This window comes from Dermacentor andersoni, chromosome 5 (genome assembly GCF_023375885.2).
Source record: "Dermacentor andersoni chromosome 5, qqDerAnde1_hic_scaffold, whole genome shotgun sequence".
NCBI lineage: Eukaryota > Metazoa > Arthropoda > Arachnida > Ixodida > Ixodidae > Dermacentor > Dermacentor andersoni.
The window spans coordinates 76,370,858-76,390,651 of record NC_092818.1 but is presented as its reverse complement, the minus strand read 5'-3'; the positions used below and the strand labels follow the sequence as shown (position 1 = coordinate 76,390,651).

The 19,794-nt window shown below is 47.7% G+C and overlaps 2 protein-coding genes across 5 annotated transcripts in view; both read right to left on the bottom strand.

Moving 5' to 3' along the window:
• LOC126530796 (uncharacterized) overlaps positions 1 to 16,878 on the bottom strand; it is a 581,130-nt gene extending 564,252 nt beyond the window's left edge. The window contains exons 1-3 of the mRNA XM_055070478.1: positions 16,811 to 16,878; positions 15,912 to 16,080; positions 11,470 to 11,673 (exon numbers count right to left, since the gene is read on the bottom strand). Coding sequence (XP_054926453.1) covers positions 11,470 to 11,673; positions 15,912 to 16,080; positions 16,811 to 16,878 — 441 coding nt within the window. The remainder of the gene's footprint in view (positions 1 to 11,469; positions 11,674 to 15,911; positions 16,081 to 16,810) is intronic.
• Positions 13,224 to 19,794, bottom strand: part of LOC126530794 (uncharacterized) — a 282,495-nt gene continuing 275,924 nt past the window's right edge. For all 4 annotated transcript variants that reach the window (XM_050178078.2, XM_055070811.2, XM_050178079.2 and 1 more), the window contains one exon: positions 13,224 to 19,243. In XM_050178078.2, the coding sequence (XP_050034035.1) occupies positions 18,981 to 19,243 (263 nt within the window). In that variant the 3' untranslated portion in view covers positions 13,224 to 18,980. The remainder of the gene's footprint in view (positions 19,244 to 19,794) is intronic.

The following is a 19,794-nucleotide window of genomic DNA, read 5'->3' as shown; positions in this document are numbered from 1 at the left end:
CTTGCACATGGCTGCATCGAGGATATACTGACCTTATATTTACACGTGTGAGCCATAAAAAAAAAAGGGGGGGGAGGGTTCCTGTAATTCATATAGAATTTTTTTTTTCTGGGGCTTACAGCGACACAAACATGCATCGGGATTTGCGTACCGTTCACGGTAGAGTAGGTATTGGGACCGTGGACTCAGCCGGTGATCCGCACAGAAAGCCACGAGAGCCCTAGCGCACTCCTTAAAGACAACTGTGATCTGCATGCGGGCGCCTTTAAATGCGTGGCTAATTAACGCTGCTGCTCGTGCGCACGCATCCCTTCTTACTGTTTTCCTTCACCTTTTACCGTTCCGTTCCCCTCCCCTGCGTAGGGTAGCAGACCAAGTGCAATCTGGTTAACCTTTCCGCCTTTCTTCCTCGCTCTCTATGTCTCTGTGCAAAGCATGGCCTAAAAAACACGGCGCCTGAACTGCTTGTTTGTTATTACTATTAACACGAGCCGTAACGGTTAGTCATGTTAGGATGCCCGCGCCCATTGTTGGGCACGTCTGACGAACCTACACACAAGATCATATCTTCACATCGGAAATTAGAGCACAAGCCACGCAGCTATATATAAAGCGACGGTGGCATACTTGTTCTCAGAGTCGAGTTCACCAGAGACGAGCACAACTCGCGGAGAAAGATAAATGGCGAGCCAAGTAGGATTGGAACGGAGCGCGCTTGTCCGATCGCATAAGTCACGCTGGGACGCGCACACTCTCTCGATGCGGTGTGGCCCTCACACAAGCACGAACGCTGCAGCCGAAGGGCGGAGAATGCACCGACCCTGCGGACAACGCGTACGACGACGACGACGCAATCAAGCTAATGCAGAGCCACAATCAGTGCCGATCATTCGAGCCATCCAATTTCGAAGGGCTCTCCCCCTTTTTGTATTCGGTCGCCGAGGCAATTCCTATTAATCGGTAAGGGGTGGGGGACTGCATTATTCCCCTGCTCCCGCAAGGGCGTCGCGCCATCAACTTTTTCCGCGCTACTCGGGTGCCCGACCAAGGCGGACTAAAGTGTCTCGAAGAAATAGAAGCGGTACGGCGACCGCCCCTTACGCAGGGGCTCGGGCTATAGCAGCAGTGCCCTGCGGTGAAGTGGGAGGGGGAAAAGAAGCAATGAACGCGCCTCACACGAACTGTGATCGTGTTAGCGAGTTATTCGAGTCGATTTGGAGGACTCGTGAGTTTGTCTAAATACTTGCGCAGAGGGTTTCATTTGTTCTCCACGGCGCCCAAACTGCGCCGTCCACGCGACCTGTAAGCGAACTCCGATATTACATCTACAACTTCGAGAAAAAGAATATTATTAGAATAGCGTATACGCCGGTACCCGCACTTTGCGTAAATCCGCGCACGGCCTCCCAAGCAGCCGTTCTGCAGGTTTGTTTTTCGGTGAACGCGATCAGGCTGTCGTAATGGTGACAAAGATAATGATAAACATACCGAATCGCTCGCACCGACTTTGTCTCATCCCATAATGTCGCACGTTTTTGGTGTTAATTTGCTACGGTCAATGAACACGTTATAGCATCAACGGCGCCACGATACGGCAGAAACCGAATACAGCTGTCTACAAGATCGTGGCATTTGTAGAAAGTGTTCGCTGCTTAACTTCCGAAAGAGTTTCTTCGGAACAAAGAGGAGGTCTTGCAGGAGCGTGAAGCCGGTAGAAGTTTTGTTGAGCCGTATAAGTATAGTTTCACGCGATTAATTTCCACAATCTCTACCACTTCAAGAAAATGATAGATACGACCGACGCTCGTTGACATGTGCCCATGCATCCTATAAGGAGCATAGGGCTGACATAGGGCAAACAAAACGGATCGCGGAAACTGGGGAGGTGCCACGCCTGCCTCCGAGGGCCCCTTCGTAAGGCCGTAATTAATTTCATCGAAGACTGCTCGCGCGCGTTCGTCGAGCAATTAAACGGAGGCCGCTCGCAGTTATAGGAACTGGAAGGACTTTCCGCTCGACGTATACACGGGGCCAAAAATAGAGTATGTATAAGTTACACACCCGCACATATAAAGCAGGCGCTCCGCAGGGCCGAGAAATGAGAATCGCCCTCGCCTCGACAGCGTGCCGCTTCGCAGGGCGTATACAGTGAAAGCATCGTCTGCGCCGCCGTCGGCGTGGCACAGCGGGGCGCAAGCAAATTCACACGCGCGCACGCAATCTCGGTTGTGTCACGCGCCCCTGCCTGTGTGCGCGGCGACTCGGCGCAGTAAACAAGCGAGCCTCGGAACATGCGGCGGCTGCGACCCGGCCATCCATTACGCGGGGCCTGACATCGGCATTTATAATATCTGGACGCTTGGCACGTCGGGGAGAAGGCGAGACGAGAGGTATACAACCGAGGTCCACCGTCACCACCACCGCGCACCGCTTTACCACTGCGGCTAGGCAGGGAGGAAAACGCTTCGCTGCCGCGCGCTGTAGTATGGGCGTTTGTATTTATACGTATATACGTTTATGTACACGTGGGGGCCCACGTCGTGGAAACCAGCAGCATGGAGCTGCGTTCGCAGTCTCCTCGGAGGATAAGAGCAGGTCGCTCGCCTTGCCTGCTTGCCTCCACAGTGGCCGCATGCCGTTCGGTTGCGCGAGCCGCACATTCTTGGGAACATTATTGCGAGAGGCGCATGCAGAGGGAGCTTCACAACACGCTCGGAGCGCCACGCCGGATTGCGTATCCTCCTCCCTCCCCTAGCTTCCCCTTGTTTCTTCGGGTGCCCTCGCCGGGCTCCGCGTCATACATCATTCCATAGCACTTAATTTTCTTTATTTTTCTAGCGAGACTTTAAAGTATACGCTGAAAGGCAGCTAGAAAGAAGAAAAAGGTATAAAAACGGCCGAGGACACCGGACGAGGAAGAACCAAGAGCAGCAGCAGCAGCCGAAGCCGCAGCTGTATCCGTCCGCCCCGCGGCTGCAGAAATGCGAAGCAGGCATCGCGACAGCTTCGCCGTCCTAGCCGAGGAGGCAGGTAGAAGAATGGCGATACGTCGAGCAAGCCGTCTGCTGTAGCTGCTCGGCAGAGGTGGAGCCGAACTCACTGCGGCGGCGCACGAAACTGAAAAAAGAAGGCAGACATCGCGCTCCCGCCGTGCGGTGCTTCTACGGTCGAGTCAGCGAGCCGGTCGAAAAGGAGCGCGCGGCATAGTGATAAGTGGCTCCGGAGCTCGGCGGTCGTAGGTCATCCATGGCTCGATATTCTGTTCGTTTGTCTCTGCGCCGCCGCGGCAGCCAGTTTCGCGACGCGAGCAGCGCCAGATAAGCGCGCGAGCGACGTGTTTACGCGCCAACTGCCGAGGACAAGTCGGCGGCGACTCCCGCGCAAAAAGAGGCGCGCCGCGCCTTTATCGATCCTATACGACGCAAAAGCCATATTTCATTCCGCGGTCTGCGCCTGCTTTACTTTTTCTTTCTCTCTCTCTCTCGCTTTGTCTTAAGGGTGCATCATATGCGGAGGAATGGACTTGTCGATGTGCCGTCGATAAGGGTTCGAGACGGCCGGCGAATAAGAGGCCTGTGCGAGCGAGATATTCCCCGCGATCTCGACCATCGTCCTGCATGCCTCTGGTTGGGACGCGAACGGCGGCGGGATCGAGATAGGAGGTGCGCGAGATATGAAGTGATAACACGGGAGAAGGAAAACAGTAACCCGAAATAACTCCGTTTGCTATAGAGTCTAAAGGGATGTCGAGCATTGCCAATGCGGCTATACATTCACGGAAACACACGTCGAGTGGCCTGTACGACCTAGTCCGTTTTGCACCAAATCTCTGCGCATCCTTACTTTTTTTTCATAATTGTAGGCTTACTTTACTTATTTTGCCTTAAACGAACCCACAGGGTTCGTGTAGAAGCTCAAGTGTGGGAAGATCCTAGTCTGGCACAAGATATCCTTGTAACCTGCCGGATGAAGCTGCAGTATTGAAATCGGATAAAAAGATGGCTGCAGTATGCAAAATATTGCTTTCAATCGAGTAGTTCTTAGTGCAGCTATTCCGCATATTCTACCAAAGCGGTGAGCATTGATTGCGAAGTAGAAACAAAATGAAACCAGTCATGAACTGAATAGACTCGCATACACTCACCAGAATCGAAAGAGCTTTGTTCAGAACAGATTGGGCCATCGTCAACAATGAGATGCACGGCTACCATAAGCACGAAAAAAATAAATGAAACTATGGACATATATATGAACAGACGCTGAACAGGCTTACAAAGTGTTGTCACGTTAAATCAAGACATAATCAGTGAAGGAAAAGGACACTGTTTAAAGCTCGCATGCTGGCCAATATTTTTCGTCGCGGCGATGCAATTTCGAAATCAGTTTGTTCTAGCGCTCGTCTACCTTGCCTGATCTGACTAAAAAGAGATAGGCATGTAAATGAAGAAAGTAGCTGAAACGGACGTCGTCTCAAGGCATGATATGAGCATTCCATTCTATCAAGTATAGAGGGGATCCCGTCCCGAATGCCTTGACATATCAGAGCTGGTTGCCCGGTTTCTGGCATGCCCCGCTTTACAACTGCCTGCTGGTTTTTTTCCGAAATAAAAGTAATTTACGTTACATTTGGTTATCTTTGGTTCGAGCACGGTTCTTCAGTTCGTAATGCAAGGAAAGGTCGACCAAAGCTGCGACCGACTCAACCGTTCTGTTGTGCGATATGGCTTCATTTCGCTCACTGCACCAAATCTCCTCACTGGCGGTCTACGGGCGTCGTCATTAAGATCAGTTTAATCCGGACACTAATACACTACGCCGTTACCCTATTCACAGGCTCTTTAAATCCAGGCCACGACATACCTTACGACTACCCGCGGGTACAGCGCTCAGTTAGCGGTAAAGAAAGTATAGATAAATCTGCTTATATACAGTTTTCAAAGAGGGACTGAGGCAACAATTTAGTGCAAGTGGCGAGGCTTATGCGAGGCACGCGCTCTCGGGGATATTCATTCACTCTCATAGACACTCCCACAAACACCAGCAATCGCCACCTGCGACAAGTCTCCACAAAAGCGCCCCCCGCGCAGAAGAAGAAACGAAAATCCTAGCACACGTCGATAAAATCGCAGCCCACACGAGCCTATCAACACTGCCCCGACGCTGAATGCGCGAGGCTGCCGAAAGGCATCAGTAAACGGTTGCGCATACTGCACCGTCCGACCAGGAGAGAGAGAGAGAGAGAGGAAAGGAATCGAGCTGAACAAGGGCACTTAACGTCACGCCGCAACGACGTCCTAAACTTTTACGACGCGGAGGGGATAGCCTGCGCGACCGCCGGCGTTGAACTTGAGGCGCGGCTGTTGTATATGTACGCGGGGAGGCGACGTTTTTACGGCCCCGACGACGACTCTTTTCGCGCGCTTGTCCATAGGTCGCGTGTTCTACGGCGACCTGAATGTCGCCGGGCCAGTATTCGCCGAGCTTCCCTTGCTGCGCGTAGCATAAACACCATCACGCCCTCCCCGCACCGTCGCCGATTGCTCGCGTGAAGTGGCCAATATTGCGGCGGGAAACCGCCTACTCCTCTTTCGGCGAGCGCAGCGTTGCGGGCGATTGAAACGGGACTGTCATTACACAGCACAGGTCAATCGCACACAGCTCATCGGCGACAAGTTGCTATACTGCGATGTATTTGGCGAAAAAGGGCTGCTGTAAAATACCCTAACCAAGCCTCAAAGATCAGAAATAGTTATTCAAATGTGTACTATTTCGAGTTAGCGTTTACCCTCTCTACGACAAAACGTGTGGCTGGTTGCTTCTGCTGGTATGGGCGATGGTATATTTGTTGCCGTGCTGTACAAGCGAACATTCGCAACCTTAAATTATGTTTGCATACTGCCGATAAGCTCTTTTTTTCTTTCACCGTACTAAAACAACCAGCACTATTCGTAATTTATTATGTGCAACCTGTTCACAGTATAATTTAGTACGACTGTGCGCCAGGCAATGAAAATGTAGTTAATACTCGCAAGCGTTACACGTCAAACAAAAAGGAATTCGTCCAACTGAACAGGACAATATTGTGCGCTAATCGTGCTCTACTTGATTTGTCTTAGACATAGTTTAGAAATTCAACATCGGCCGTATCGGATAGAAATTAGCCGGTATCACAATAGCATAGCATAATAATGTAAAAACGGAGGCGTTCTTCCCGTCTTCTAACCTCCACCAAGACTACCAACCCGCCGTCATCCATACTCTCCCATATGAATGTGGGCCGCACCCAAGCATAAGCCATTCCTCGTTAAAAATACAGCGAAACGTCTTACGGTGTTTTCATTACTCTGCCAACGGTACAGTTTGAGGTTAAAGTAGAGAACCCTTAATGCTAGCTCCTTGAAGCCCCACGCTTTGCATTTATGACTGCAGCTGTTCTGTTATTTCCGTCTTCTAACTGCACGTATATATACTCATGGCGAATACAATTAATCAAATAAATGGCTAGTTATGTTGCTTCGGTTTTCGTTCTTTCTAGTCGATGAACCTGCGTTTACCGTGTTAGTCAAGTAGAAAAAATCTACATAAGCAGGGAAGTAATTAAAAGGGCGAGGGGGGGAGGTAAGAACTTCGCTCTTTTTTTTTTATTTGGTCATGTAAGTTGCAAATTCGTATACACATCACGACGTAGACCTCATGCTCTCTGCAAATCACAACAGAAAAAAACGCAAAACAACGTATATGCCATTATTCGCGGTATCATCGTAGTCTGCAGCCAGTACAGCTGTAAGAACGAAACACGCTGCATGTCAGGGAATACGTGAGTAAGCAAAGCTCACTATAACTTGAGCGTGAGCGATAGATGGAACATTCAGCTACCGATGTTACAAATGATAACCTTTATTTATAGCTGGAGGCCGCGACTTCTGCGGGAGTTGGCGCCAAGACTTGGCTCATGCAAATGAACGCATTGTCACGAACATAGTTTGGATAATAAAAAGTAACCTATTCAACAGATTTATCGCGTCGCTGCAAAATTATTGTGTTTTGATAGTAATCTTCAAGGCGTCACCTACTTTCGTATATCTTAATTAATCTGCAGAGCATCTGTATCACCCTTACTTCAATAACCATGCATTTTTACTTAAGTGGAAACTATTAGGGTTGAAACATCTGTGCAAGGACGAGACGTCCAAATGTTAATGTGACGTTCCTTGTTGACGTTTTGGCATGCTGTAAAACCAACTATAGTCCCTATCACCGCTTGGTCACGTTCCTTACATGGAAGGAAAAATAGTAATTATTTTTTATATTAGCCAGCACATGGGAATGCGTATTCCAGTTCCAAACACTTTTAAAAAGGCAATGAAGAAGAAATCCACAAAAGTTAATTGTTGTACGCAAGAAAACAGCTGCCTAAAGGTTTCGTGCATGTTACATGAGACCCAAACACAGCTCACGGACATGATATATTTTCAAGTCTGGTCTTACTGCCTAATAGTACGTTACGAATGTGAAAAGGCCATCTTTTTGTTTAAATACTACAGTTAGATTCCAGAAATACCAAGTTACAGCAGTTCAGAGTGCGTAGACAAAGCAAGCAATCATGCTTCCATATTTGTTAAAGTAAAACTAATTTTCTTTGCCTTAACACCGAGGCGATGATGCACATGACGAGATGGCCATTTTGATGCTGCAACCTGAATTTTCACATCATCTCGCGATACTCGAGACGGGCGTCGTAGTTACTTTTGGTCTTCTGTGACGACACAACAGTCTAGATGAAAAGAGTGTCAATCTTCTAAAAAAATGACGCCAAGAATATGGCTAGACCATTATCACACATTCCCACGTGCATCTCACTTCGTACCCGAATTTAATATTTTACGTAAGAGCTTCCGACCTAATAACGAAAAGAATTGAAGGCAACGTCGAATATTATAATCTACAAGAGGCCTTAGCAGAAGATATGGACACACAGGATGCAATGCTGTTACGAACCGTTACGTTTTCTTTTTCTGAAGGTTCACCCATACAATTAGCGACCGTGCACACAAACGGGCACAGCGCGGTTAATCATGCGCGTTCGAAGTTGAACAAAATACGAGCTCAACAAAACAGACTGGTGGGCTAGTTGGTATTGCATGTCAATAGTGTTTTTAGCGCAAAGAAATGCACGACACGAGAGAAGCTACACATCACACAGCGATACTAACAACTGATGCAATTTATTGCACTGGGTCACAGCATATATAGCATTACACAATAAAATACGGAAAGGGAGTGTAACGTCACCACAACATCACAGATCGCCTAACAGCGTAACGAGCCACCGCTACCGTGACATGGACAGTATCTTCTTCTCTGACAACGCGGCAGATGGGCAGCACACGCAATCTTTGTTTCTGTTCATTTCATCAGAATGCCTGTCCATCACTCTAGTCTTTTTAAACAAAAGTTTGCAGCCACAGCGAATGCAGTGTGCAGCAAGAAGACCGGTTACAGCCGGTCTATCAACATCGTTTCAGTGCTCTCGTAAGCGATCGTTGTTTGTCCCAAATATTCTTTCCCGCATGACAATGTAATGCAGTAAACTACACCTGCCACACATGGGTCAACAAACTGTTCGCGTTTATTTGTATCACAAGCATTGCGTTTCTGCTTGGGATTATTAACTTTCGCACACAAGCTAGAAAGTTTATGTGGGGCAGAATAAAGAACGTTCACTCCAACTCTTCCTGCAATCTTCTTGATATTGTGGCCGACTTTAGGTAGATAAGGCACCACGACCACATTTTTACTTCTGCGTGGCTGCAAGGCAGCACCAGGACTATTAGTTTTCGTTTTTCTTAACATGCTGCCAGCCATCGCAATCAACAACTGCAAAGGGTAGCCAGCTGCGCAGACTCGCGAGACCTGGTTATGGAATTTTTTTTGCACAAGATGCTGGCAGGATTTCAGAAGTGCATTTTTAAAACACAGGTTGGTGGTTCCCCTCTTAACAAATTTCGAGTGTACAGATGCGTATGGATGAAGGGGCTTATTTCCTTTTGGATCATAACACCAACATGTATAAGGGTGCTTAAAACATGAAGTGTGAGGCGTAAGTACCTAATGTATCCGTCAACAGAATCTTCACATGTTAAGGTGGAAGGTTTTAGGCATTCGGGGAAAACGGAGCAGATTGTCGATGTGGCAACCGCTGTTGTTTCCGAGCGAGAGCACAAAATCCTATCATAATGTGCAAGAAAAAGGTCACTTGAAGTTGGGGCGAGTCAAGACCATATGCAAACGCCCTCTTTCTGTACGAATGTTGAATCGCCCCAAGCGGCGAATGTCATGCTTGTGGTACAAATCATCGCGAACAGTTCATTGTCCCTTGTGTGGAGGGCGTAGTTTACTGCATTACATTTCCATGCGGGCAAGAATATTTGGGAAAAACTGGCAGATGTCTCAATGATTGCTTACGAGAACACTTGAACAATGTTGATAAACTGGCAGCAACCGGTCATCTTGCTGCACAGTGCTTGCGGTGTGGCTGCAAACCTTTGTTTAAAAATACTAGAGTGATTTGCAGGCATTCTGATGAAATGAACAGAAAGAAAGAGTGCGTCGTCATAGAAGAAGATCTGTCGCGTCGTCATAGAAGAAGATACTGTTCCTGACCCGGTAGCAGTGGCTTGTTACGCTGTTAGGCGGTCTGTGATGCTGTGGTGAAGTTACGCGCTCTTTCAGTCCTTTATTGTACGGTGCTATATATACTGTGACCAAGTGCAATAAAGCATCAGTTGTTAGTATCGCTGTGTGATGTGTGCCTTCTCTCGTGACTTGCGTTTCTTTGCGCTAAGAACTATTAACTTAAAATACGAGCGTTTATTGTAGCTTAGTTACATAGCGCTTCAGTGTGTGACAAAGGCACTCAATCAAAAGTAAACAATCTGCGACTGTGTAGCATAAAGCTTATTGGGAAGTGTTCCTATACGATAGTTACACAACGTAAACATTGCAAGTGTATCCATTTAGCAGACACAAATATATTTGTCAATGTACAAGCCTATTATGTCTCGACATATATGCGTGACAATTTTGTGATTCCATGACTTTATTGAACAAGAGCTCTTGTACCATTGTTAGCAGACGCATGTTTCAAGCCATTGCGAATGAGAATAATTAATAAGATGGTCAAGAATTATTGAGAATGTCCAATTCGGAAGTAAAAGAAAACACTAATTAAGGCAGGAACAAGAGCTGCTGCCGCAATTCCCAGCATTCGCAAGCACGCTGCCATTCCATGCTTCAGCCTAACATGTGACATATGCTGATAAGTAGCAGCGATTGCATGTGAAAGTTTGGCGAAAAAATACAGGAATAATTTGTTACGTTATTACATACCTCATAATACTTGTTTTGACAAGAAACCACGCTTGGTGTGTCCGGATTAATCTTCTTTTAAGAAAAAATAAAAAAAATGAGAAGGAAAATATTTTGCATGCACGGCTGCGCTGCTCTACGCAGGCGTCTTTTTTCCTGCACGCGAAGCAGTGAAATTATAATAAACACAAGGCGTTCAATAGTTCCACCAATAAGGTGTTCACAAAAGACAAAAAAAATAAAAAAATCAGCGACGCAAGCGTAACTAAAACAGTGCCTTTAGCGCATAGCGGGAGTAAAAATAACTCTGTTTACAATTACTACACATCCTCTGGGCGTGCATAATTGTTTCCCTTGCGAGAAAAATTTAGTGCATGGCAGGCAATAGCACCTAAACTTATTTTCACTGTTCAACAAAGTGACCATGTATTAGACCGGAGAAAATAATATGTTCTGATCTTGTCGTGAGGCCCTCAGTAAGCTGCAAAGGTCACGTGATTGGGTAGCTGCTAAGAAATGTCTCACAAACAAATATTGAGTTCGTTCTGCATGGTAATCGTCCATTGATCAAGCTCTGAATGTTTATGACCAAAAGTTCGCAGATGTACTGAACAATTACTGTCTCTCGCGAATTCTTTTTTCTCTGTTATCTATTTTATACAAGCGTCATTCCCCAATAGTATACTGCGGCCTCGCTTCTACTGTTACCGTTGCTAACGCGGGCACGCATCCACATCGACGCGTAGAGCAAAAAATGTGTAATCGCTGTCACGTTATATGTCAAACAGTGGCTTACAGGCAAACTTAGTTGTCTGTCGGGTGAGTCATATACTGCAGCGAAACAGGAGAAAAAAATGCGGATGCCATGTAGTTTCAAATCTGCGTTAATACAAAGTACGTATAAACACAAACCATCACCGCCTTTCAAATGCTCTTTTTTTTTTTTTCTAACGTTGCGCCTCGCTTCATCCGTAGCATTCCGCACGCAAGAAACATAATGCGCAGCTGCCCCGGCGCAATCATGGCTATACCGTGCGTTCTCTACCTACGAGTCCGACGACATCAGCGTCACCTTCCAAGGCATCGGCGTTCACGACTCACCGTTTCGCGATACTTCCCAATCTTCCTCGTCCAGCGACGCAGCGAGCTCGCCGATCGCCGAAGATCGGGAGCGGAGCTCGGCGCCGGCGGCAGCGGCGGCGGTGTTTCGCAAACATGGCGGCTTCCCGACGCCTCCGTCGCCGGGCCCCGTCTCGATGCCGTGCGCCGGAGCGGGATCGCCGGCGCTTGCTCGTTGCGGTGCGCCTAGCGATCGCGTAGTTGCACTCTGATGACGAACGTCGAGAACAGGATGTTTTCGGTGCCGACGAGACCTTGGAGGCGGACGACGAGCGCTCAGACGTTTCGGATTCTTCCTCGCGGGATGCGGTGCCGTGTCGGGAAAAAGCGGAGCGTCGCCGGATAATGTGTCACAACACGGGAATCGGGTCGAGAGCGCCGAGGCGGGAGCGGTTTTGGGCGCCCGGCCGGGGGCCCACCGTCCGTTTCTTTCGTGAAAGTTTCGAAGAAGCAGTGCACGGGGGAATGGAAACTTCGGACGGAAAATTCGAAGAACGAGGGCACTTTCTTTTCCTAACATGTTTTGTCTTGTCTTGTTTTAGCTTGGTACGATAGAGAAAGCGAGAAATTTGAAAGGAAACAACTGAATTGCTTTGAATAGCTGTAGCGGCTATGCACACACAGTGCAGATAAATATGATCAATGAAACTAAACCTTCGATATAGCACGTCACTTCTTACATATTCAGATACCGCACTGAATTACCCACATCACAAGTAATCGTTTCTTTAATACCAATCCGGTGTTTCTTGTCATTTTACTACCAATTCTACAAGCAGAGTGAACGAATACGCAGCACAATGTTGCCCAGACTTGTAAGAAAAAAAATATCAACCACTGATAGCAGTTATCTAGCAGCTGTGAAAAATGGCTTTGTTCCGCTATGATTCATGTGCTATAGTCTGAATCACGTGCTTTAAATAGCAAATTGATATCAGCATGCGCCTCTGTAAGCAGACTGGGAGAGAAACACTCGAATTAGTTATCTACGCCGTACATTGTAACATTCACGCAATAATCCTAGATTTAATCACTATAAACATAAAGGAACTGATCTTGGTGAAAAAATATAGTACACACGAAAGCTTGCCATGGCAAATTCTCTAGAATGTAAAGAGAAATAAGCAAACTATACCTGCCATGGTTGCTTAGTAGCTTTGGTGTTGCGCTGCTAAGCACGAGGTCGCGGGATCAAATCCCGGCAGAGGTGCGGCCGCATTTCGAACACCCATGTACTTGGATTTAGATGCACGTCAAAAGAACGCCAGGTGGTCAAAATTAATCCAAAGTACACCACTACGGGGTGCCTCGTGATAAGATCGTGGTTTTTGGCACTTAAGGCCCCATAAATTTTAAGCCCATTGTGTGTCCCAGTGCCAGCCTTCTTTTACTTTCTCTAACAGACATATTCAAGTGACTTTACCATACTAGTTTTAATACAACCGCAAATTTGCGTTTATAGTGTACTTCCTTCTAAATGTGGATATTAGCGAGTATAAAAATGATCTTGAAAAATCGGTTTGATTTCCCATAATAAGCCAAGTAAGATTATTATGTAATCATGCTCTAAGCTGCACAAACCAATCTATACTTCTGCGACTAGCAAAACAAGTTTTGTTTCTGTAACTTTTTGCGCCACAAAAATACGAGTGCTATTACAAGTGCGTCATTGTTGGTTACGTATGCTGACAAGGTGTTGTGTCGAATAGGGAAGAGATGACAAGGGAGGCGTATGCTTGAGATCTGTACACAAATTTTACTTGAGCGACATGGCTGCGAATAATCTCGGTTTACAATGTACAAGGTTGTAACAACAATATGCATCTTTTTTTTTCATGAGATTCAATAGGAAAAAAAAAGCAACGATCTAATGAGTCATTTAATGCGCGTTTCAGCAATGCTCAAACGGAATGCTTAAAATTCGGGCCTCTGCTTTCAACCCTGTGAACACAGCATAGAGAAAGCGCCCAATTTTTTCAACAAGCACGAGGATGCACAGTTCAGCATTGTACCACTGTTAGAAGAACACTGAAAATATAAGGAACACTCTCACAGAGGTTTTCCTGGAAACTCAGCAGGCTTCTTACGATAGCCATTAGTAATGTGCGGATGCAGTTCTCAGCCGGCGAGAACGCATACATACTGGGTGCCCGGAAAGTTACTGCGCAGTGGAAATTGTGGGCCTGAAATTTCAAGCTTGAAGTTAGTATTCGAAGGACAAAGTTTGACTCTGCAAGGCAGTGCAGATTCCCTACAGGACATGCTGAAAATGTCCGCCACCGGCTTGAAGACATGTCTGCACACGACACTACGTACTGTTGAACACTCGATGGAGGGTCGCTAGAGTTAGCTGCGCACGGCGATGGGTAATAGCAGTATGTAGCTCCTGCAGTGTGTGAGGATTGTTCTTGTACACCACAAGTGCTTTAAGTGTACCACACAGACGCTATCAAACGAAGTACAAGTCTTGCGCTATCATATCGCACTTGAAACTGCGGCGTTATTCACAATTACCCACATATATTCTTTTTTCTCTCACTGCACGGTTACTCTTCGGACACCCAATAAAGGTCACATCACAAAATCCGCCGAAAGCGGATTTCATCCCTCAAGGAATCTTGTTGCTAAGTCGCGAGCCAAAGCGAATGTGCCAAAAAGAATAATGGCACTAGGACAATGTTTTGTTGACCTTTTGCTTCAGTTCAGCTTTACACGAACGTGCCTTTAAAGGAGTACAATGCAAGCTGGAAGTACTTCGTTACGGAAAACAGGTTACTGTCGCAATAGCACGTGTTGAAGGTGCATATGATGGTCTGCTTGTCGTGAACGAAGATTGAAGTAACGCAGGGCAAGACAAACCTGCAAACTGAAGGAAGATAAAGGTGAGCCATTGTTTTTTAATTCTTCCAGATCGGCGAAATTGAATCTCGAGGAATTGACAGCATTGTACAAAGCACAATAAGGTGTACTGCCACGATAACAAATATAATCACAGGTTGAAAAAAATAATTAATAACATAAATGAATGCACACTAGCAACCTGAAAGAGGTGACGTCTCTTCACATGGCACACATTCATCGCTAACTCTGCGCTCACGAGTTGAAGAGTTGAATGATCAAAGCGGCGTGAGTATTTTCAAGTGTATTTACCCGCGTCTGAAATTAAATACAAGGGTGAATGAATATGAATGACCGCAATGTCAAGCCATGGTCAAGCAGACAAGGACGAGCCTACGACTATGCTGCTGTCGAGGAAAAAAACACATACAGCAGTACGCTCAAGAAATAAAAGGATAAGTATCAAGGGTCACGGCATATTTCATTGACACAACCATATAGACATTACTTTTACAGTCAACAGTCCCCTTTCATCACCAGGAAAAATAAAGGAGGGTGAAATAGCATAACACGCTTGCGCGCGAGAAGTCAGCGCATTCGACGCGTCACATCAATCAAAACATGATGCATTTCGCGACAATCTGCTTCACGCATCTTGCTTTCTTTTTGTCTTCACGCGCACAGCACGCTGCACGACTCCACAAGAACAAAACACTCACACACATAACACGTGCGCGCGTTTGCAGACGAGAGCAGAAAAACTGTGAGCACTGCTTCTCCGCTGGCGGCGTGGTCGGCACGCACGCGCAGACACAAACACACTCGCTCTCTCGAATCGCGAAACAGTGGGGCACACGGACAGACAAGAATGAACCGAAGAGACGCCTTGGCGACGAGCACGTCCGGCGGCCAGCGGCGTGCGAAACACACACACAAACACCACACACAGAACACGATCGAGTCACTGGATGCGTATAAGTGTACTATGGTCACATGCCAGGCAACGCGAAGCACTCCACACTTTTTTGGAACGAACGTTCGGCACTCGCTTCCAGCCGGTGCATACAGTCACGTGTAAATTCTGCAGTCCTAGGCAGCTTTGACGATAACGTCCAGTTCCTGCAGTTTGCCTTCGGCAAACCGGCAACTTGCGCCGTTGAAGACCGTGGCCACATGCACTGAGTAGCTCTTCGAGACCGAGCTGATGGGGCTTTATTAACGCCCGCGCTGCAGCTGGATTATGCATTTCTTTTTCTGCCATCATATTCCCATGTCGCACGTCTCACGGTGACTCTGGACCAGAAGAAGGAGTTTGCGCGTCGGAGAAGGACAGCGGAACGCACAACAGGGGAAAGGGGCCAAAGTCCGCAGCGTCTTGCCGGTGGCTCTGTCCACCGCACGCAGAAGGGCTACGCCAGAACCATGCAGGCGTGCGCCTCAGATCGCGTTTAAATGTCGCGTCGGTGAAGAAGACGGTGGCGGTCGAGCCTATGTGTATCATGTCGAAGTTGCCAGTGCGGATCGCCAATGCGAATATACGTTGTCGTCTACAGCGAAGCAGCAGAAAGGAGATCCTTCAGCAGTACCAGGAGCAGAACAGTGTCGAAGTTCGAGCCATCCTGCCTCGAGATGATACGGACGCCCTTCTTCTGCTCACGGTGAAGGCAGGGTGGAACGCTTCCCCGCACGTCGCCTCTTCGGGCGCCAGCAGTGAAGAAAGCTACGGGCTTGCGCGTTGTGTACAGTGCGCGGTGCCTGCAGTATGCACAATCTCGAGGAACACACACAGGCAGAGAAGAAAGACGAAGATAGGCAGCTGCTGAGCCAGGCGAAATGGCAGCCGTCGGACGACCCTACCCGCATCGGCGTCGTGTCACTTTTGTTCACGGGACCGGCCAGACCCGGGCCGATGTTACGTGGTGGTTACGGTGGTTCTCGCTGTTTTTCTTTCTTATTTTTGTGCTGTGGTTGCGCAACAGGGGTGCATGCAAGGGGTGCGCTGCGTGGTGGCCACTGTAGCGGTGCGCTCGGTGGGGGAGTAGAGGGGTGGGGGGAAGAAGGCGCCGCCTGGCTTCTCGGACACAAAGGCGTGCGCCTACGCAAGCGCCGCTACGGGATGCGCGAAGCGCCCTTCCCAGGGGGTGCCGATGTGGCGGTGGGGGGTCGCGCCGACGAGAACTGACCGTTCCAGCTCCCCTGGTGCACTACTGCGTGCATTCACAGCGTAAAAGGGGCAGACTCGCTTGCGCGTTTCCTTAACGAGTTCTCGAAACGCGGGTAGGACGTTTCGCGGAAAGGTAGACAGAACAGAATGCAAAGAGGATAGCGCACAGTGAACGCAAGGGGGAAATTTTTTTTTCGCGGTGTGGGCGGTTCATTGTTGTAACCTGTTCTCTTTGCTTACTTGTAACCGTTGCAACGCAAAGAAAAAAAAAATAGAATAACAGAACATCTTTGCTGCACGGTGGCGTGGCTTTAAGCTCACCGTCCCTTGACTATCGTATACTTAAACGTGCCGTTAAAGTACTGGGGGGTGGGGGGAGGGGTCAACATGAAGGGGTATCAAGCGCCGTGAACTCTGGCTTCGCTCAACAGCGGAATACAGGTGCGCAATGTTATGAAAAAAAAAAGTGGAAGAGCAAAGGCACATCATTCGTGTGTGCTTGCTTTGGCAATTTATTATTGTGCCTGGTAAAACGAAACATAGCAACTGTTTACGCAGGTAGTGCTGTCACTCTAACTCCATCTAAAGTAGTCTCGGTTATCCTGGCCATGAGCTAATCAGACCTTGCAAACTTTATTCGTACTACGCACAGCCGCCTACCTCTGAACTAGGCAGTAATTTTGAATCAGGCAGAGAAAAATGAACCTGCAAACGACTTTGTTCGTCATTCGTTCGTTCAGAATTTGGCTCTACAGTTCCCGAGAACATATATTGTGCTATATTTGACTGTGTACAGTGGCTGAAAAGCACCTTTGAGTTTCGCCCTGTTGGGGGTTGCGGAGCTAACGTCCGCTGAAGAAATGCAGTATTTTGCCCACTGAACAGTGAGATGCCAAAATGTTAATAATAACACCACAAATATTGCACTAAGCGGCGTTCCCACTGTCGGGACGAATCGAAGCGCCGTTACAAACGTATACTTATCTTGAACGTCACAGTTGACACGTATAAACGGTACATCGCATTAGCCAGCTCAACTCACGGCTAGAGACGCTGCTGTAATCAGACATTCTATATTTAATAAATACTTTCTACGTGCGTAAAAATAAAACATCATTATGCGCTACGCGCTACGTATATGAGGCATAGTCAAAATACCTATTGATAGAGCTACTTTGTACAAAGTATGAATAATAAACGAAAGTACTCTAGAAATATTTGGTACTTCAGACGTATAACTGGAAGGTTCGCGTATCGTTTAGAAAAAAAAAAAAAAAAGATTACGTATATGGCACTACGTATACCGATAATCTCACGGCTTGCCACAGGGCAAAGGGGCATGTTTCTTTCCTGGTAAAGTATGCATGAAAGTGAATATTCGGTGGCATTCGGTTTCTTAGTAGCAAAAAATAAAGTATAATGTAATGCTTGACAGCATCGTCATATAGTGTTCGATAGCGAAAATAGCAAAGTATGCGTGGTCTATAGCACATAATGTTATCAAAATCTGCCTCTTTTCCCGCATAAGCTTTCGCTTGACCGACTGTGCTTAAAACAACGACCACAAAGATGACCAGACAAAAAATTTCGCCTCACTGGTCTCCTATACGACACAAGCGAGCAAACTGATCTGTGACAACTTAGTTCCTCAGTTTGAGAAAGTCATCTGTAACATTTGTGCACAAACGAGAGAAGGTGTGCATGCTTCCTTGTGATAGTTCATTCAAGCGTGCATGTCAGCTGATGACATCCCGGTGAAGCATATTCCCCTGGGAAACTGAAGACCTCTACCCTTCTCCCCAGCTTTTCATGGTTGGCTAAACTCCTGTGGACTTGTTGCCCTACTCCAAAAACAAAAGAAAGGAAACTATAAAAAGTAACCTCAGATACGAGTTGCCGTGATACCTTTCAAGCCAGCCCATATAATGTTTTTTTTTGGCAGCTGTGATACAAAATGGCCCGTTTTAGCTGCTACACCTGTGCTACAACGCCCAAGGATCCTGCCGCGCAGGAGTTGCGCACAACAAAATCTCAAGACGCGTCCGCGTCCTCAGAGATGCGCTGCATGGTAAGCGGAGCTGTTTGGGAATCGCGCTTCGGGATGAAACCTCGGGCAACTCCGGGTGCCATCAAATTCCCATCAAATCGCGGGTAAAGCAAGTTCGTTGCCCTGCAGCTCAGATATGCTATACGTTATGGCGAGAAGACAGTATACGGCGGCAGCTACAGGCACCGCAAGTGCGATATACTCGTACAAGAAGTTGTAAGCGCCGGAGACGTGCGTGCGTGCGCGCGCGTGCGTGTGCCTGCGTGTGTAAAAAAAAACACCGCATGATTTCGCTCTGTGCGCGCGGCCAGCTACTAGGTTGGGGAGGAACGCAAGTCTTGTTTGTGGTGGGTGCTGGTGGGACCGAGTAAATTAAAGAAAACATGTAAAACAAAAAGAAAGAAGGCGGGTAATTAACGGGGGGCGATGAAGACGCGCGTCGGCTCACTGCGGCCCGTGGTCCGGGTGGTGCGTGAGCTCGGGCGGCCCGTGTCCCAACGCGAGGCCGGCCTCCAGCTTGGCCTTGTTCTCTTTCTTCCACTTCATGCGCCGGTTCTGGAACCAGATTTTGATCTGGCGCTCGGTGAGACACAGGGCGTGCGCAATCTCTATCCTCCTCCGCCGGGTCAGGTAGCGATTGAAGTGGAACTCCTTCTCCAGCTCCAGAGTCTGGTAGCGCGTGTACGTCTGGCGGCCCCGCTTTCGCTCTGCAAAGTAAAGAAGAAGAAAAAAATGGATGCGTGTCACCGTTAGTTGCGTGCAGGCATCAACGTGACAAGAGGAACTTTGAGCTGCATGCGGGTATGCATACAACCGCGAGCAATACGAGAATGAACACTGACTTCATATTTAAGCAACGGTTACTCGCGATGCACGGAGGATTGGAATCTGCTATAGAAGTTAGAACAAGTAGCTTCCCGTTGGATATTTAACCTTTTTGAATACTTGCATGCTGGGGAAATGTGTTGAGCCCCCATACGCTGTCTTGAAAGCAAATTATGCGTTACCTTTAATACTGTTGAAGGGCATACGTACAAAAGCTGCCACATACCAAATATGCTCGTATTTCGCATGCCAGAACGCGAGCACTGATATCGCTTAGCAGTGGTACGCTTCGCGGCTCAATGGCACTAACGATGCATCCGGCCGTGCTACCAACGAAGAGACCACGGCGGCCGCATTTCGAGAGGGGGCGAAATGCGAAAACACCCGTGCACTTTGATTTTGGTGCACGTCAAGGAGCCCTTGGTGGTCCAAA